Source organism: Salmo trutta, chromosome 32 (assembly GCF_901001165.1).
Source record: "Salmo trutta chromosome 32, fSalTru1.1, whole genome shotgun sequence".
Classification (NCBI taxonomy): Eukaryota; Metazoa; Chordata; class Actinopteri; order Salmoniformes; family Salmonidae; genus Salmo; species Salmo trutta.
Window position 1 is genome coordinate 11,638,008 of NC_042988.1, and position 21,155 is coordinate 11,659,162.

The 21,155-nt window shown below is 44.5% G+C and overlaps 1 protein-coding gene across 1 annotated transcript in view; it reads right to left on the minus strand.

The window, feature by feature from the left end:
• Positions 1–20,902, minus strand: part of LOC115171078 (synaptic vesicle membrane protein VAT-1 homolog) — a 36,585-nt gene extending 15,683 nt beyond the window's left edge. Inside the window, exons 1-2 of the mRNA XM_029727576.1 lie at positions 20,150–20,902; positions 13,373–13,580 (exon numbers count right to left, since the gene is read on the minus strand). Coding sequence (XP_029583436.1) covers positions 13,373–13,580; positions 20,150–20,569 — 628 coding nt within the window. The 5' untranslated portion in view covers positions 20,570–20,902. The remainder of the gene's footprint in view (positions 1–13,372; positions 13,581–20,149) is intronic.
• Positions 20,903–21,155: the final 253 nt, after the last annotated feature.

Consider the following 21,155-nt stretch of genomic DNA (forward strand, 5'->3'; position numbering starts at 1 on the left):
TGAAATAACAAGAGCAACGGTGTTTCTGTTGGATGGCAGTGTCAGTGAGTCAGCCTGCCTCCTAACAGCTAGAACTATCTCTCCCTGTCGTTCTGTCCTCAGAGAGAAACCAAGTTTGTGTTGCCAGGGAAACCCAGGCCAAATTGGCGGCGACGACTGAGCAAAGGCGCCATTTTGTTTCATTGGCTGTTTTTCCTCCAGGCAAAACAGGAGGCATTTGGTGGCAATCAGAAGCTCATCCAGGGGTAATATGTGACAGATCAGCCAGTAACACCCACCCAATCACCACATAACGACTTACCTAGAGCCAGCTGGGAGTAGATGAGTGTGTATGTTGGTGTGAAGGTGGAGAGATGAGAAATTGCTTACCCTGAAGATTGCCACAAAAAGAAAAGCCACATGGACTTCTGCTCACACATATACTTTGATATTGGAAACTAGTAATGTGTATGGTCAATACGAAGTGTTTAGGCTGTCGGGGTAGGACAGAGTTTTGATATTTAGAGTTGGTGCCTGCCTATGTCTCTTAACCACTCTGTCCCACTCATCCACCTGTGTTAGAAAGGGAGGAAGGGGCACCTGTTTCTGGCTGGATCCCCCTGAGAACCAGAGAGCCAGGGCCAGTCTGCCCGTCTTGTGACTGATCCACCATCACAAGACCCAGGCCAGCACTGCCAAGAGCCCCCCCCCCCCTCCCCCCAACACACACAGAGAGAGAGATAAGCTGAGGTAGGAGGGAGACTGCAGACAGGAACAGTCTGGATGAAAAGTCTGTTCATATCCGCTAATCTTCACTAATATGTGCTCAGATTAAACAGTTAACCCATCATCAAGCCATTGTTTTGGTTCACATTGCTTTCTTGGTATTTTTCACTAAATTCTCACAAATTCCCTGTCACCTTCTCCCTCTCTCCCGTCAGTGCCCCCTTTCAGTTGCCCCCTTTATCTCTCTCTCATCTGCTGTAAATGTGGACTAGGGCAATCTGTCTCTCTTTCCAGTCCTTGTCTTCCTTTTTTTCTTCCCTTCATTCTCCTGGCAATGTGACGCGAGGTCGTCCCCTGAACACTAACCCGTTGCCTGAACACTAAACCATTGTCTGTGCAAAGATGGCAACTTGAGCAAATTCCCGCGCCTAATTCCATTCGTTCTGCCTGGGATTCAATTGAATTGGTTTCACTGAGAAAATTACAGGGCCTGTCAAAAGCGTAGTTTTCACCCTCTGTCTCTCGTTTACTGACCAGGGTGTGTAGGGAGGAACAGCATACACAGTGGACTCCTATCTCTTTACACACACACACACACACACATACACACACCCAGATTCTGGCACCAAATACACTCTGGGTCTCAATAACATGCTCTTCTAGAGTGAAGAGGAATGTTGTCCTAAACACTGTGGAGTTAACATTACTATGTAGTCCAGTATGATGTGTGTCCACACCCAGAGTTCAACTTGAGGAGAGGGTGGGGCCACTAAATGTTGTTGAGATTTCCCAAAGGGAAGGAGGATACGCAAACCTCCTACTACTGTACATACTTGTACCATAGTACAGTCAGTGCACACAGACACTTTCTCACAGTCATCCACACACTGACCACATTCGTGTGAACGGTGCTTAAGAGGTAAACTTGCTAGGCCACTTCCTCATAGAGAGCTAGTTTCTTAGCATAACTCAAACGGAGAAGCTAACACACCTCAGACCGTGCTTACTGTAACTTCTAGCCTAAAAAGGCCTGGTTGTGGTTATAGGTGTGGGCCCTATGGTGCTAGCAATGATAACACTAGCTAGCACACGTGCTCATGCTAATCACGGAGAGATGTGAGGCCGCTCATGTCACGTCAGGGTTCCATGCTGTCTGCCCCATGTCATTCTCTGTGTCTCCACTCTCCAAGCTTGCCCTCTCCCACACCCTATCATTAGGCTGCGGTGCCTGTGGCTGACAAAGAATGGAATAAAACCATAAACCCAAGAATCCTCCGTAACCAAAGGGACGGCGAACAAGATCAACAAGTCGGACATGATTGAGCAATGTTTCTTGCTCTGTTGTTGTGCAAATCTTACATGAGGCTTACATGAGTGTGTGAGCATAAAACGGCATTGGGTGTGTGTCTGTGTCTGCTATAAGGAGAGATGACTCTGTGTTACAGAACATAGTGTTTTCCCCTGCTCTGTGTAGCTGTGAACTCGCTGACTGTTTTAATATGCTTTCTCGTATGGTAGGTTCCTCTCTGTATCACGTATAGGATGCACATTTTTAGTGACTGGGTGAGTGAATTCAAAACACATCCTGTGTGAGAAGGCAGAACCTGCGATTTCCTGAGTGAGAATTCACACAATGCTAACGCACACAGAGACACTAACACACACATACACTCATTGTACACACAAACACAAACAGACATGTTATCATGAGACCCACTGATAACCATGCACAAACAAACACATTCTTCCTAACACAAACTCACATTGTAGAAAAATAAATACCAACTCAAATGTACAGACAGACACACCTGTGTGTGTGTGTGTGTGGGTGGGTGGGTGGGTGGAGGGGCTTAAGCTGAATGGGGTCATAAGGCAAGGGTTGTGATTGAGAGCGTATTCTGATTGGAGGGTGGGTTGGAGGTTGGAGCGGAGGGGAGGCTGCATGCCCTGGTTTCCCTGTGCTATCAGTGCAGCTGATCTGCGTCTGGGTATGATGCCAGCCAGCCAGCTAGGCCCAGAGAACAAACACAACCAGCACTCTCCTCTCCAACACAGCCCTTATTAGCATTCACTGAACTAGGGTAAGACCTACAGCACAGGGTAGTCAGACAGTGGGGAGTCATTGTAGACTGCTAAAGGATATGCTGAAATAGAGATGTGATTTGACTGAAATTGTAGGACAAACTAACAAAGTGATATTCTGTCTGTCTCTCATATTGAGTGATATCTTACATTCTTAGAAAAAAAGGTGCTTTCTAGAACCTAAAACGTTTCGGCTGTCCCCATAGGAGAACCCTTTGAAGAACCCTTTTTGGTTCCAGGTAGAACCTCTTTGGGTTCCATGTAGAAACCTTGCAACAGAGGGTGCTACCTGGACCCAAAAAGGGTTCTCCTGTGGGGACAGCTGAATAACCCTTCTGGAACCCTTTTTCTAAGAGTGTAGAGTGAGCAGGTAACATCAACATCTCTGTACTTTCTCTATACTCTGTCACCTCTTTCACTTCTCTTCCATTATCGTCTTCACTCAATCTCTTTTCTTTCTTTCTTTCTTTCTTTCTTTCTTTCTTTCTTTCTTTCTTTCTTTCTCTCCCCTCCTCTCCTCTCCTCTCCTCTCCTCTCTCTGTTGATACAAGGTAATGTTAGTCAGACCACTCAGGCCTAGGCCCAGTCAAGTGTGTATGTATGTGTGTGCACGCGCGTGTGTGTTAGTGTGTGTGTGTGTTAGTGGGCATGGTGGCATGCAGGGCTGCTGGCCAGACCTAATCCATAAACACAGGGTCCAGTTCAGGGAGAGGTCGCAGGAAAAGGCTCTTGGCCGGGTACAGGCTCTTGCCCCCCCCAAACACATCCAAATCTCACTGCACTCCTTCCCTTGCCCTGTCCCTCTGGAGAAAACAAAGGGGGGAATGTATGCACACTCCCCGATGACGAGGTATCGAGCACTGATACGCCATGGTCATGAGGAGCCTCCCCGGTCGGGGTCATGTGGAGGGGGGAGGAGGGGAGGTGAAGGATGGGAGGATGCAGATGTGCGAGCCCAGCGGACAGAGAGGGCGGGATGGTAGGAGAACAACATGCCATTGTTTGGGGAGAGGGGACGGGAACGGCCGGCCCACAGGCCCACGAGAGAGAGAGGCAGCTGGGGTCAGTCAACGATTCACGCTTCACACACAGCCATGACACTGACACACCAGGGGAACCTCTTTATCTCTCTCTCTCTCTCTCTCTCTCTCTCTCTCTGTCTCTGTACTAAACTCTATGACAGAGTTACGGTTGAGGTTTACCTTTGACTTTGGTCTCCTTAGCTGAGTTCTCTTCTCTTGGGTACAAGGACAGAGAAGGCCTATGTAATAATCTCCAGAGAGCTAAAACATTGACAGTGGCAATTATGCTGGAGAGGGCATACAGTATCTTTCCTTGTCATGAGGTGGGTGGGGGGTGGTGCTGCTGCTGCAGACAATGAGCTAGACACCTCTCTGCCTGGGTCCTCACAGTGGGAGCCAACAAGTTAGCAGCCTGTTGAAAACACCAGGCAGCACCACCATAGAGCCACATAGAGCCATAGACAAAGCTCTAGTAGTCTCTCATTCACCAGCATGGCTCTACGGCACCACAGGGCGATAAGAGGGAAGAAACCGAGTAACATTGATGAAGAGACTGATGACAGCGGAAGCAGAAGATTGCTAATCAAACAATGACTCTGCGGTCGCTACGATAAGAAGCTGGCTGTTGATCTATATATTGATTTACTGCCAGTAAAAATGACAGACAATTAAATCATATCTGTCTGGACATACCCTGAGATTGGATATGAGAAATGGCTCCTTGTGTCCTCATGCAGTACCACCCACTGTTTTAATATACTATAGCTGTCACTGAATCTTACTAAAAAGCTGTCTGTGTTCACTATTAAAGACGTGCATCCGGATACACTGAAGTTCTGTACATACGTGTAAAACTGTAGGTTAGAGATATGATTCAAATAGCTGGTTGTGTTTTTAATCTCACCAGTGCAAGAGCAAGACAGACATCCACTGACACACAACCACACTAATAAAAAAGCACGCACGTACCATTACTGTGGTTGTGGTTGTGCACACACACACACACACACACACACACACACACACACACACACACACACACACACACACACACACAATGTTTGATATCTGACACTAATCTAGAGTTTAAAATCAGAGAAGTGCTCTGACAGACTCTTAGGCTGCAGCAACATCATTGCCCAACACCCTCCACCACCATGTGAGGGGGAGGAGGCCACATGAACCAACCAACCAGAGGTGTTAGCTAGGGACCAAACAAGGGTGGATGTGTACTAATAAAGTCTTCACACTTACTAGAGGTTTTGCAAAAATACCCCCGGCTACATATATGCTGCAATGTAAACTTGCGAACTTGTCATGTCTCGAGTGCACGACACTTGCCCCCTCTAAGAAGGGCAGTGTAAACAGAATTGTCTCGTTAATCGAACATTCGTACAGTAAACATTTTAATGTCCTTATTTTATTTACTTGTTTTATTGAATTTGTACCTGAAATTGTAGTAACAGCCTGTTACATTCTGAAATTGTCACCGTAGCTTTATATCTCAACAGTGTATTTTTGTTGTTGTTGCTTGACTGCACTGAGGTCCAGGCAAGAAGCTATTCCCTAGGAAATTATCAACATTTTCAGTCGCAATTTGCCTTTACCTCATATAATGACTTCCATGATATTGATCAAATGAAGCCTGGTTTGTTCTAAGGTAACTTTAATATGGTGGTTAGGAGCTCTTAGGCTTACACTATCTGGCTATGGTTCAGCTAATCGTCAGCATATAGTAGCTACAGCCAGCATGTTTATGTGAGGATGCAGAAATTATTTTGTTTAGCTAGCTAGCTTGCTAGCTAACGTTACCTAGCTAGCTGTGTAGCCTATATTATAATATGAATGACACTGTATGATAACGCTACTGTCTTTTATATTCGTATGGGAGGGGTAAACATTCATTATTGATATGCTATTGTTACTTGAGTTAGCTGTGTATTGTCAGCACTTTAATGTGTACATGTAGCAGACATGAGTCGTTCATGGTCACGTGATGAAGTAGCTTCGCCTCCGAACTTCAAAACCAGTGTCTGCCCTCAGCCCAAGAGGGAATTTTCTCTTGGGTTGCAGTCCAAACGCAAAGTAGACAGCCCCTGGCCCTACTGTAAACCCTCAGCCCTTGAATGCCGTTTTACATCATCACAACCGAGTGTACCTTAAATGTCCCTTGCCCAAGTGAGGGAGAGTGATGATCGGAGAGGCAACGTCCTTGGTGGAAATCTTGAAGTTGAGTTTAAAAACAACCAACCTAAAGCTATTAATGTACCTAGCAAGCTAACATAGCTAGCTAGCACTCCTGTCAGGTAGCGAGCTACAGTTACCAATAGCAAGCTAGCGTCATAATTTTGTCTCACATGCCAAAAGTGATTAAATTTGACACAGTTTGTATTGAATTGTGGATCATATCAATCCCACAAGTGATCAAAGTTCTCCACTCGCTCCCTCAAGCTAAATCGAGGGGACAATGTTAATGAATTGGACCTCCACTTAAGATAGCAATCAAACTGCATCCTGTTTCGACGGGGATTCCCCTAAGGAAAAGTAGCTAGCGCAAGGCCTGATGGGGTAAAAAGAGCGTGTTTGGACTGCAGGCTTGGTCTAATGGTCTAAGACGTTGGTTGATCCTGTGGGAAACCCGTGGTTGTAAGTGCTGAGAATAGAGACATTATATTCCTATTCTTATGGGTAAAAATAAAAGCTATGCATTAAGCCTCTAGTCATAAGAGTCACACCTAGTTGACAGATATTTAGGACACCTCATGAGCTTTCCTAACCCATTAAGAGTTACCAGCAGCTGTCTTGATAATAGAAAAATGTAGTGAGTCAGTGGTTCCTGTGCCACATGCAATTGTTTATCCAAATAATGTTATCCAAATAATGTTTTGATAATTGTTTATAATCAACCCATAAATAATCTAGATATTCATTGATTTCACGAGGCCTATTTCACATCATATGCTTATTGTCACGTCCTGACCAGTAATAGGAGTTATTTTGTTATTATAGTTTGGTCAGGACGTGGCAGAGGGTATTTGTTTTATGTGGTTCGGGGTGGTTGTGTCTTTAGTGGTGTATTTTATTTATTATTCTGGGTTTTGGGCACTGGTCTATGTTAATGTATTTCTATGTTTAGTCTAGTTCTTTATATTTCTATGTTTAGTTTATTGGGGATTGGACTCTCAATTGGAGGCAGGTGTTTTCTAGTTGCCTCTGATTGAGAGTCCTATATATAGGTATGTGTTTGTTTTAGTGGGAGATTGTGCTAGGTATAGCTTTGTTGCCTTACCGGCCTGTTATTAGTCGTTGTGTTCTTGTTGTGTACGTATTTATTTTGGTTTACCTTCTTTGTCCGTTTAAATATAAAGAAGATGAGTGCACATTTCCCCGCTGCGTCTTGGTCCGCTTTAACCTACGGCAACCGTGACACTTATATACTTACAACAAATAGGCTAATAAATAAACATGTTTTTCTTCCGATTTATTTAATTACCTACATTATGTTATTTCAAGTTATCCCTTTGAAGAGCATTATCACATTGTTAAAAAAGATGCCTAAATTGGGCATGCCTATAAATTAGGCAATTGAAGGCATCTAGGGCTTATGTTAACTTTGATTGTGTTCGATGAAAATGATAGTCCTTTCAAACGTTGTATGCAACGTTGTTTGCAACATTATCGACAAGAGACTTGAGACCGACTGTGCCAATGCGATTTAGAGTTGTTAAATGGGAGTGACGAGTGTGTTGATTTAACGGTAATACTGTAAAAATGCAGCTTTTAACAACCGTTAGAATTGGATAAAAAAAGGTTATGCATGCTAACATATAAGGTGAAAATTAAGAGAAGTGATCGTGTCAGGTTAAATTATATCAAACGCTTTACCATTGTAACATTTGATTTACAGTCACATTCACCGTGGCTGTCTGAAGTGTGCTATAGAGTTAATAACTGGCGATGCCTCATTACGATTGGTTATTCCCCATCATTTGCAACAATGTCATTGAGCGTCATTACTATCTTTCCTTTGCGGTTCCTCAAACTGTCGTGATTACCAGCTGAGATAAGGTTTTATGAGTTTATTTTACTCCTTGCTCAGAGTTTGTCTGAGCAGTGTCTTAACATCATCTTAAAACACTCTGAGCTGTGAGTTATTTTTTGGCTTAAAACCGGTTTTATCAGGATTCCTAGGATATTTTCTGAGATGCTTTGTGGATACGGGCCCCAGGTTTATATCTTGCGTGTTACAATGGCGCCCAACGTGGGGCGGTCTCTCATAGAGGAGGAGGTCAAAGGGGGGTGAATGTAGCAGACATGAGTCGGTCATGGTCCCGTGATGAGGTAGCCCCGCCTGCAAACTTCCAAACCAGTGTCTGCCCTGAGTGCCCTCAGTCAAAGAGGGAATTTTGGTCTAAAGGTCTAAGACAAGGAGACCCTGTTCATATCCCTTGTGTTACATACGGACAAGGAAATAAACCCTTTCATTCTCTGCACATGCTTGTGGATTGTTGCATATATGGTTTGGTTGCGTTATTCAATATTGTCATATGTTTTAGAAAAAAAATTGCCCGGATTGTTGAATACTTTTTGCTTACTAGCTAGTGGCTACTGTGATATTTACGGTCAATTTGAGCGGTGGACCAAGAATGTCACATAGCCAACCACAACAAAAGGTAAGGGAAGGATGTAATGTGAATTGAAAAGTAGATCTCGTTCCCCACTCCGCTCCTCAGACTCTCCTTCATCTCTCATAGTGGGAATAGGGCCTAAATGTCTTTACTCAAAAGAAATGCATATAAAAGTACCACTGCTGCTGCAGCTAGTGTACATACTGCCTCTACTGTTACAAACACAATAACTGCATTTGCAACTAAATTGCCTTTACAAACAGTGAAGAAAAGATACATGTATAGATTGTTTCATGACCCTGAGTGGGTGTGTGTAGTATGAGAGATTTCAAAAATAAAGAAAGAGCGAAGAACAATTTTTCTTCAGGAAAAGAGGCTGTTAGGCAATGTTTCTGTTATGGATTCAGTAATCCTTTGTTCTAATCCTTATGTCCTTACAGACAGCTGGGAGCCATGAGAAACCAGAGGTCCAGACCTGTACAGACTGTCCGAAACTCAATACAATTCCCTATATAGGTTCTGGTAAAGGGTAATGCACTATATAGGGATTAGGGTGCCATTCGGGACTACACTACACTCTACCAGACCAAGGGGAACACTTAGTGTTGTACGCCCCCTCCTAGGGAAACCATACACTCTTACAGTGCACAAAACCCCAGGCAAACTGAGTTCCACTTCTACATCAAGTCTCCAAGGTCCAAGTTGATGAATGACATCAGCTAAATAATAGGAATGTAAGCAAACACCTGTGAATTCCACAGAGACCTTTAACTGAGTGATTAGCCTGACTCATTAGCCTCTGCTAGCTCTGAAACACACTTGTGTATATTACAGTAGTACATGAATCTCATACTCCATCTCGTAATGATTGTGTTCCATGTCAAGGGGCATACACACCTGCACTGAGTAGAGTGACGTGGTTCCTCTCTAACATACACAGATGCATAATTCATCTGTGCTTCTCATAACCATATCAACCCACATACGGTCCCAAACACAGGGGTGTAGTGCTGCCGGAGCGCGGGAAAGGGAAAGGGGATACCTAGTCAGTTGCACAACTGAATGCATTCAACCGAAATGTGTCTTCTGCATTTAACCCAACCCCTCTGAATCAGAGATTTGAGAATACACAGAGCTGGTAAAACTATTTATTGGAAAAATATATGAATATATTCGAAATAAATGTAATTTAATTACCTCAAAAATTCCATTAAAAACGATAGAATGACAAACCAAACACTGTAAATACAGTTGAAGTCGGAAGTTTACATACACCTTAGCCAAATACATTTAAACTCAGTTTTTGTTAACAATTCCTGACATTTAATCCTAGTAAAAATTCCCTGTCTTAGGTCAGTTAGGATTACCACTTTATTTTAAGAATGTGAAATGTCAAAATAATTGTAGAGAGAATTATTTCTTTCATTACATTCCCAGTGGGTCAGAAGTTTACATACGCTCAATTAGTATTTGGTAGCACTGCCTTTAAATTGTTCAACTTGGGTCAAGCGTTACGGATAGCCTTCCACAAGCTTCATACAATAAGTTGAGTGAATTTTGGCCCATTCCTCCTGACAGAGCTGGTGTAAATGAGTCAGGTTTCTAGGCCGCCGTGTTCGCACACACTTTTTCAGTTCTGCCCACAAATGTTATATAGGATTGAGGTCAGGGCTTTGTGATGGCCACTTTGGAAGTATGCTTGGGGTCATTGTCCATTTGGAAGACCCATTTGCGACCAAGCTTTAACTTCCTGACTGATGTCTTGAGATGTTGCTTCAATATATCCACATAATTTTCCTCATTCATGATGCCATTTATTTTGTGAAGTTCACCTGTCCCTCCTGCAGCAAAGCACCCCCACAACATGATGCTGCCACCCCCGTGCTTCACGGTTGGGATGGTGTTCTTTGGCTTGCAAGCCTCCCCCTTTTTCCTCCAAACATAACAATGGTCATTATGGCCAAACAGTTCTATTTTTGTTTCATCAGACCAGAGGACATTTCTCAAAAAATTCCCATCTTTGTCCCCATGTGCAGTTGCAAACCGTAGTCTGGCTTTTTTATGGTGGTTTTGGAGCGGTGACTTCTTCCTTGCTGAGCGGCCTTTCAAGTTATATCGATATAGGACTTGTTTTACTGTGGATATAGATACTTTTGTACCTGTTTCCTCCAGCATCTTCACAAGCTGTTGTTCTGGGATTGATTTGCACTTTTCACACCAAAGTATGTTCATCTCTAGGAGACAGAATGCGTTTCCTTCCTGAGCGGTATGGCGGCTGCGTCTTTATACTTGCGTGCTATTGTTCGTACAGACGAACATGGTACCTTCAGGCGTTTGGAAATTGCTCCCAAGAATGAACCAGACGTGTGGAGGTCTACAATTTTTTTCTGATGTCTTGGCTGATTTATTTTGATTTTCCCATGATGTCAAGCAAAGAGACACTGAGTTTGAAGGTAGGCCTTGAAATACATCCACAGGTACACCTTCCAATTGACTCAAATGATGTCAATTAGCCTATCAGAAACTTCTAAAGCCATCACATCGTTTTCTGGAATTTTCCGGCAGCTCAGCGTAATGTGACAGGGGGTTACATCGAGATGTAGGATCCAAATTTACTGTGTGTCTGCTATGACATTCATAAAACTCCATGGACCTCTTGCGCAGTGGAACCCAAAATGATGTGACCCCTTGGTTACGGTGACACCGTTCCGCCGAGGACACCCAAAACTTGCCACCGCAAAGCACAAGGAGCCTGACCCTCTCTGGAAGTTGTAGCCCTGCTTGGGATATTTCGACTATATTGGTTATTTGTTGAGACCGACGCAGCTCTAGCTTGGTATGTCAGGGTGGGCAATTATAAATGTGAATTGGGCCAAGTTGGAGGCAATAATGCATTTAGGTTATAGTTTATTGAGATGCATGAATACACAACACCAAAAGATTGATTTTATGGCTGTTTTAAAATGAATTTCCTGCATTTCTACATAGTAATAATTTATGTTCACTAATTGGTCAATTGATTTAATAGCATGTTAATCTATGCAAATAAATTATATGAATAGTTCACCTCTCTGTTTTCTTTTATTCTGTAATATGGTATATTGTAACCATGTGTTCAAGCTAATCAAATCAAAGTGTATTTATGATACAGCATAGTGTAAGCTACACAATACAATGAAAGCTCTCCTCGCAAACAGTGCAATGATGTATTTAGATTTGGCTATAGCCTACAAATAGCTATCCCACGTAGTCATAGGCTTATTAGGCTATACTGCAAATTATTGTTGTCTGTTCCTGAACTGGCCGAATGACAGAGCTATCCTTCAGCAACACAAATTGGTTCAACTTCTTTAACATCATTACGCGATTCAGGCGCTGTCCTTTCAGCACCAGGAAGGGCTGTCCAATCACTTAAAATAACACTCATCAAGATATGTTACCTACGCCTAATAGACCTGGTCATCACTTGTTATTTTTACAAATAAGATATTAGCACTTCTCATAATGATGCTTGGATAAAAGCTGAATCAATGTCTCGCAAGATCACATAATGATTCATTTGCATTTTACTGACGCAGATGCAGACGCAGTTTGGACGTTTCACCAGTAAAACGTGAAGAATTATCATTCACGATTGACAATGATGATGGCCTATTTTGAAATGAGGTATGCCCATCTTGGTGTTTGAGGGTATTACAAATAGAACATTGTGTGGGCATACCAGTACTACGGCAGAAGTTGCAATTGGAGGATGCATTTTATACATAGGCCTATTCTACAATGACATTCAATAGGCTACATCTGTCGGTACAAACTTTGATTGAGGAAATGATGACGTAATTTTAATGTGTTGACACATAACAGATGCACGCTGCACACATGCATGTACTGTATGCACAGGAAGAATAAAAAACAAACTGTCTTCCATTTTGACCAGCTGGCCTTGTCCTTGACACACAACCGAGACACTCACTCTCTTACGCTCAAAAACACTCAAAACCTCAACACACCCATACCCAGGTGCTTACACCCCCTCACTCCCCCATTCCCCCATTCCTCCACCCCATACAGTGCACTCTGACCCCCAAAGCCAGGTGACAGGTGCTCCTCCAACCCCAACTCTCACCACTTCTCTGCTATACTCAGTACTGACATACACAGGGTTGGATCTTAAGTAGTATTTGCAATACTCTTACATAGTATCTGCAATACCACTCCTCGTAATTCACATAGTTATAATACACAATCATAGACAGGAGCTATGGAACAATACAGAGTGATGCATTTCCTTGTGTTCATAGTACACAACATTCTTGACCTGGACTGGAGTATGGGTTTAGCACTATACACCATTCAAGACTTATCACTGTGTTTTCCCAAGGAATGTATTCATATTCACAATGTATGCATTTTTGTTCCTTTGAATGACAGAGACCCCCCTGCTGGCCTGCAGGTGTATACGTAAGCAATAAGGCCAGAGGAGGTGTGGTATATGGCCAATATACCACGCTAAGAGCCGTGTCCAGGTACTCTGCACGACACAACGCGGAGTGTCTGGACACAGCCCGTATATTGGCCATATATCACAACCCCCCGAGGAGTCTTATTGCTATTATATACTGGTTACCAACGTAATTAGAACTGTAAAACTAAAAATGTTGTCATACCTGTGGTATACGGTCTGATATACCATGGCTTTCAGCCAATCAGAATTCAGGGCTCAAACCACCCAGTTTATAATAAGTGTGTCACTGGATTACAATTACAGTAGTACTTACTCTAATTCTATGGGTCACTCATGATTTAATTTTATGGGGTATGTGTCTTGTTTTATGTTCTGTCCCTATACCAGTGACGGCGTTTGGTTCCTACTTACACAGTGTTTATGGTGATTGGTTCCTACCTACCCAGGTGTCTATGGTGATTGGTTCCTACCTGCAGCAGAGTGAATGAGGATGCTCTGGTTGGGCCTCAGGTTGCCAAAGTCAAACAGCATCATGTAGGCGGTGATGTAGTTGACGGGGAGGGCGGCGGCTTCCTCAAAAGTCATTCCCTCTGGGATGAGGAACGTGTGGGTAGCGGGCACCACGGCCACCTCCTGCCACAGCCCACAACGGTTCAGCACCAGCACCTTGTCACCCACCTGCATGGACAGGAAAGAGTCATGCTTTACTATAAGGTCGCAAAATCCCAGTACATTTCTGACAATTCCCAGGGTTTCCAAGAATCCTGGTTGGAAGATTTACAGAATCAGGAGGGAATAGGCAGGAAATCCTGGATCCAAACAGGATTTGGAGAAAACCTGGGAATGTGGGTAAAGTTAGTGGGATTTTGCAACCCTAACTAGTGTATATCTACTGTAGACATGCCATTTAGTTCACAAGTTGCAAGTGGCTATGTTTATGGAAAGCAAGGAATCAGCTTTTTTGTGGTTTGGTGTTGGGGGAATTTTACAAATCTAAGGTTCATAATGAAAATGACTGTAGCGTTAGTTATTTTGTCATTAGTTGTTTGTTATATAGGATCACACAGTCAACATCATAACATGATCTGGCATTAGCCCCCACTGCTACTCCTCTCTCTCTGACAATTATCACCTCCCTCCTTATCACCTCAACCCCCCTCCCCTCCTCTCCCCTGCTTGTCATTTTGGGCGCCGTGTCCCCATTCGGGCTTATCAGAGCAGCAGGAACCTCCGACCCTCTCCTGTCTGTCCAGGAGGAAGAGCCCCATTGTAAACTTCCCCCCCTGCCGAGGGACTGGCCAATCAGGGAGGGAAACACCAGGGACACAGGAAACAGAGCCCACCACTGCATTCTAACATTCTTCCTGTTTTCTTCCTCCTCCCTTCTCCACCCCACCTCTACATCCATCTGACTCCTTCCTTCCCTCGTTCGACTCCTCTCCCTTTCCCTCAACCTGTCACTCTTCCTCGCTGTCTCTCCCTCTCACTCCTTCAGTATCTCTTCTGATTGTCTCTCTCTCTGTCTCACTCTGTCTTGTACAGTATCTCCTTTACCCCCACTTTTTTAATCTCCCTCCCTTCTCCCGTCTCCCTTTCTCTATCTCCCTCTCTCCACCTCCCTCCATGGGCCCTGTGCGAGGAGTTGCCCGTTTCCCCTCTTCCTCATCACTGAGACAGGACAATGGGTCCCATCTTCTCCCCTGGCCACTCTCCACTCATCAGCGGCCCTGCCAGATTCTTCTCCATGGTTGAGCACAAGACAAGCTCTCTCCTCCTGGGAACAAACCCACTCCTCCCGCCCCAGCCTCCCCACCATCCTCCCGCCCGCCCGGGCCTCTCTAATGGTCTGGAGGGAGCGATGCGCCTCGCTGTCTGTCTATCCACTCCAATTAGAGAGATCTCCCTCTTCCCTCTCATTCACTCTCCCTCTCTTTATATCCCCCGTCTCAAGCTGATGCGTTTTGAGTCCTTCCTCTTTCTCTCTTTCACTCCTTTTCTATCAGTCTTCATCTTTCGCTCTCTCTTTCTTTCCCTCTGCCTGTCCTTCTCTCCATCTCCCTGTGTCTGTAGTGAAACTCATTGCCCTCAGTCTGTTAATTGGCGCTCCAGTATGGCAGGTAGGATCAATAGGCGGAGGCGTTGGAGCCGAGCAGGAAACACGCTGATGACTCAACCCTCACATTCAACTGCATCGGCATGTATTGTGTGCCCATGTGAGGCATGTGAGTCACCGTCACACACACACACACACACACACACACACACACACACACACGAGAAGAACAACACACACATACACAGAACATACTCCCACTCAAACACACTCTTGGCCAAAGTCCTCCTTGTGACTTGTCTATCACAGCACTCGTTACTGTGTGACCCCCCTCCTACTTCTCTCATGTCCCCCCCCCCTTGACTCTCCAGTCTCCAATGAAGTCACCACACAGTGTATGAGGGGGAGCTTCTCAAAGAGCCTTGTAGTCAGCTGCTGTACACCACTGGCCTTTATCAACTAGTGATTCAGGTTTGGGGGTATGTGGGCCACAAGTCAGAGGTTATGTGGTTTGACGATCTCATCAACTTTTGCCCCCAATTGGTTAGGTCATGGATTCTAGTCTCAACTGGAGGAGTAGCTGTGAACTCAGTATGGCTCCTTAATGTTCTCATGGAGCCTTGGTTAGATTAAAGGACAAAGGACAATGTATTCATCCTACTGTGTTGTGTCAGCAGTGTTGTCGTCTAACATTGTTAAGCATAAATCATAGGCGTCCCATTGTGACATAGCCACACGGCTCTGAGAACACCCTCCACGGTTGACACACAGCCCGAATGCGCACTTCCCCATAATTCTCAACGAACGCGTCTCCGGCACGCTTCCTCTATTCATTTGAATGTGTTGAGAGTTGGAGAAATTGCTTGAGCTGTGTTGGAACTTTCAAAGTCCGAAAGGCCAACGGTCCAATATTCTAGAACGCCACTGTGCGTACGCCGACACGTTTTGGACTATGATAAACCCTTTACTCTGCTGATGTGTGAACCGCGTGAGACTGAGAGGGTCATCCATGGAGCATTATATGTGTCAGGATCACGGCCCCGCCCTGTTCACGGATGGAACCTACCTTGAGTTTGACCTATAATCTGTGCTTTCTACCTGCTCTTTCTGCCATTGCAGCTGTTACCATGACTACGGTACTGCAATAGCAAGTCTTGTTACTGATAGGCTAGAACTGTTCACGGTAACAAACTCGGAGACATACAGACGTCGTATTTCTGTGTTGTCGTTCTTGGTCCCTCTCGGTTCTGTTGAGGTTTTTTGAGTGTGTGTGTGTGCTTTCGGCAGTGTTATAATTAAGCAATAAGGCCCGAGAGAGTGTGGTATGTGGCCACCACGGCTAAGAGCTGTTCTTACACACAACTCAATGCAGAGTGCCTGAATACAGTCCTTATCCGTGGTATACTGGCCATATACCACAAACCTCCGAGATGCCTTATTGGTATTAGAAACTGGTTACCAACGCAATTAGAGCATTAAAAACACATGCTTGGTCATACCCGTGGTTTTGCTCAACATTCCAAGGTTATAATAGTTGTTATAAACTGGACGGTTTGAGCTCTGAAAGCTGAATGGCTGACAGCCATGGTATATCAGATCGTGTACCACAGGTATGACAAAACATTTATTTTTACTGCTCTAACTACGCTGGTAACCAGTTTCTAATAGCAATAAGGCACGTCGGGGGTTTGTGGTATATGGCCTATATACCATGACTAAGGGCTGTATTCAGGCACTCCGCGTTGCATCGTGCTTAAGAACAGCCCTTAGCCGTGGTATATTGGCCATATACCACACCTCCTCAGGCGTCTGATTCTCTCCTCCCTTTGTTGTTTATGGCCGACTATCAAGACAGACTGTGCAAAATGCATGCTACGAGTGTGCTTCCCATCTGTAGTGAAAAGGAGGACAAGAGGGACGGAACGGAGCGAGGTAGGAGGGACAGAGGAAATACCAGACTGACAATGTGGGCCGGAGGGAGATAATTGAGAACATATGGGTTAGATCCTACCAGAGCTCAGCTAAAGCTTATACTCTCAAAAAAGGAAAGGGTTTAGTGAAAAAAGTGCTGATTGAGGATTGTCAGTCATGAGTAATAGAGTGTAATTTGGGATATTTCCCTCTTTTTGTCACTTACTCGCTCTTTCCCCGCACTGCTCGTGCAGTTATTCAGGGTGATGTCACTGTAGTATTAACCTACTTCCAGTCACTGTGTCACTGCAGACTCAGTGTGTGTGTGTGTGAGAGAGAGAGAGAGAGAGAGAGAGAGAGAGAGAGAGAGAGAGAGAGAGAGAGAGAGAAGCCGCCTCCCAAAAAAAGTGACTGCAACTAAGGTCAGCACATTCCCTGTCAGCTCCCTCCTGCCAAAACACAGAGATCTCTATCCATTAGGAAGATTGGCTCTTAATTTAGGGAGTTGGGGGAAGGTAGGGGTAGTATGGGGACTGCAGTGTGTTAGTGTTTTGTGTGTGACCTTCTAATCCAATCTGCATGAATAACAAAGTGCAGTGAGGCCAGGGAAGTATATAATAGGGTGTGGGTCATATCATATATTATGCTGTCAAAGACCGACACAGACCCAATAACTCTGGTATATAGACGCTTCTATAAGCTCATCTTATCCCTACGGATCTTCAGGTCCAGTGGATTTCAGGGACACGACCACTCCCTGCTGAGAAAGAGGTGCACTGATCTTATTAGTGTACGTCCCAAATGACACCCTACCCTCTATATAGTGCACTACTTTTGACCAGGGACTCTGGGCATTATATAGAGAATAGGGTGCCATTGGGACGCAGACTTAGACTGATCTGGCACCTTCTCTTTTGTACTTGGTCCAAATGCAACAATTGCAGAGTGTTCTTATTTTAATTAGTCTAGACCTGGGTCAATTTGTCTTCATGTCAATGAGTTTTGTAATGTAAGGTTAATCAATTGTTTAAGAGCAATAAAGGTTTACAGCAGGGTTATAACATCAGAACATATGATTGGTGTTGTAAAAATAGCAATGAATATACATCAAGTCTTTGTGCTTAGTGAACATTGTGGTTTTGTCATAGAGTTTTATCTGTGATGGTGTTCGGTCTCAGGTTCAAATAATATAGCAACAATATCTCTAGGCAACTATATGTCTAAATTGTCATATTGTTGTAAAATGAACACATTTAAAGGGTCGTTGTGCACAATATGTTGCTATTAGCTCCATTGAAAGGATGTGGTTGGTGTTGCCATGCCATCAGTAATATAACTGGCAGTAAAACATGACTCATCACACTATTCAAACAAGGAGAGGTAGCCTGGAATGATCAATGCATGGGCGATGTTATTATCATACAAGTAATGCTGATTATATGACAATGGATTCATGTGAAGATATACGATAGATAAGCAGATAAGCAAAATAATACAGTCCTTTCAAAATATTCATAGTACGGAAATACACTGAGTGTACAAAACATTAAGAACACCTGCTCTATCCACGACACAGACTGACCAGGTGAATCCAGGTGAAAGCTATGATCCCTTATTGATGTCACTTGTTAAATCCACTTCAATCAGTGTAGATGAAAGGGAGGAGTCAGGTTGAAGAAGGGTTTTTAACAAAACCCAGGAGACAATTGAGACATGAATTGTGTGTGTGTGCCATTCAGAGGGTGAAAAGGCAAGACAAAAGATTTAAGTGACTATGAATGGGGTATGGTAGTAAGTGCCAGGCGGACTGGTTTGTGTCAAGAACTGCAACTCTCCTGGGTTTTTCATGCTCAAAGGTTTCCCATGTGTATCAAGAATGGTCCACCACCCAAAGTACATCCAGCCACCTTGATTGACATAACTATGGAAAGCATTAGAGTCAACATGGACCAGCATCCCTGTGGAACCGTTTCGACACCCTTTCGACACTTTGCAGAGTCTATACATGAACTGAGGCTGTGCTGAGGGCAAAGGGGGGTGCAACTCAATATTAGGAAGGTGTTCCTAATGTTTGGTATGCTCCGTGTATACCCTAAAAATAGATGCTCTTTAATGGGCGTTGTATGCAGAATATAGCAATATTAATTTCAAATCGATAAAAAATCAGAAGATTGAATGGTTGGTGATTTGTGACTTTCCCAAAGACATGTCTGTTGACAAAGATCGCGAGTAATCATTTAAATGTTCGGCTTCTCCTGGTCTTGCGCCTCGCCCTTTCCGTTCGCTTAGTGCGTGAGCCACTGTCGCTCTCCGTAACAAAGGCAACGGTGTCACTACTGCGTGGAGTCGCCCCCCCCCCCCCCCCCCCCCCACCTCCCTCCTATCCCCGAAACGGTGCTCTAAAGTGCCAGATGCAGAATGTTTTTCAAAAGGTTTCATTATCTCGACTTTTCTATCCCCTAAACGTAGAGATAGCATTGTAATCTCTTCAAATCCACAGAACCGAGTGCTACATGCCTTTCTGCTGGTTAGCTGTCTAGCCGATGGCGCGACTCACAATTTGGAGCTGTCAATCTCCCGAACGCAAAGCAACTCATTTTTATTGTCGGCGGACAAGCGGCGCTGGCTTCATTGAACTCACTGCCAATTAAACAATTGGGTCTTTTGCTGGAAGCATAAAAAAAACAAATTCACTCCTTGGCATGTAACTTTCCACTCAGAAGATTGAGTGACTACTCTGCTGCTATGCTCTCCATTTACGCACCAGTGACTGGGCTAGCAATAACCCTCCAAAGCATTTAGCAGCGAAATTAGGCTACATTATTCTTGTGGGCTATCATTGTTCCAACTCTCTGGTCATTTTGAGACTTTGGACAAATTGACAGTCTTATTCTGAAATCAGATTACATTAATATTCAAATGTATTGGTCTGGGCTTTTAGTGTTGAATGTGGTGATGACGATGGTGATGCTGGTAATAGATGACTAACATGAACACATGTGAGACGGAATTGTCAATTCAAATCAATAGCAAAGACGGACACGCCCTAAATCAAACAGCATCCTGATATGAACCCAAATACCTAAAGAAATGAGTTAACCAAATGTGCTTTCTTTGGAACAAAGTATCCGACAACATATTATTGTTCATGGAAATTGCCAAATGATCAGGTTTACTAGGCAATCATACGAGTAAGCTAAATCATTTCTAAGACAGAGGCTTCAGAAGCAGGTGAAGTGAGAGAGATGGAGAGGAGAGAGCGGAGAGGATGTGGCGCGCTTACTTTTCTATCCGTCACCTCTTCTCCCACAGCCTCGATCTCCCCGGAGCACTCCATCCCTGGCGTGACAGGTGGGGACGGCAGCCGGTCGTACAGACCCTGCCGGGCCAGCAGGTCGGCAAAGTTCAGCCCGCATGCCTTGACCCGCACCATGACTTCTCCGGCCTTGAGTGCCGGCTTCCCCTTCTTCACCTGCAGTTTCACCTTATCATAGCCCCCGTAGCCGGAAAGGACCAGAGAGCGGTAGGTGAACTGCTCTTCCTCGGGGACCTTCTCGGTTGCCGCCGGTGTGGCTGCCGCATCGGTGGAACTGACTGGTGGGGACTCCGGCTTGGACTCAGCTTTCGGCTCCTCGCTGGGTTTATTATCTTGCTTTGTTTCCTCGGCGTTTTGCTGCTGAGCAGGTGCATCATCGCCAGACATTGTGAAGAGTATTAGTAGACAGTGACAAGTCTTGAAATTAAACGTTCACTTTTATCCTCTTGTCTTTAGGAGCTTTGCTGTAATGAAGTGTTGATGAGTCCGATCTGAGTGAGGCAGGAGCAAAGAGAGAAGAAAACCTGATTCTCAGAGCTTCTTCAGCAGCCTTGCATGAGGACACAGACCCGAGTCAATGAGAGCTTCAGCTGAGTAAAGAGCAGGCTGCCTCGCAACGGCTACAGTGGCCAGAGGTTGTCAACTTCGCGCTCTGACAGTGTGTGTGAGTGGGACGAGAAGGAGGCAAGTTAGAAAACCCGGAGAGCGGAGTTACTGAGGAGGAGAAACGACAAGTGGATTTTATAGACAAACTGACTGTGTCCGCCTATATACGTTTCGGCATAGCCAGGGGCGGACTGGGACAAAAATTCAGCACTGTCATTTCACACCAGCCCACATCCCCGCGCAGTAATGCTAATGTAAAATAACATAAGCAACTATAGTATAACATTTCTCAACCTTTACTGTACTGTCTGTGCTTCTTGTTCTTGTTCTCATCTGTTGTCACTCTGTCTGTCTTTGCGTCTGTCTG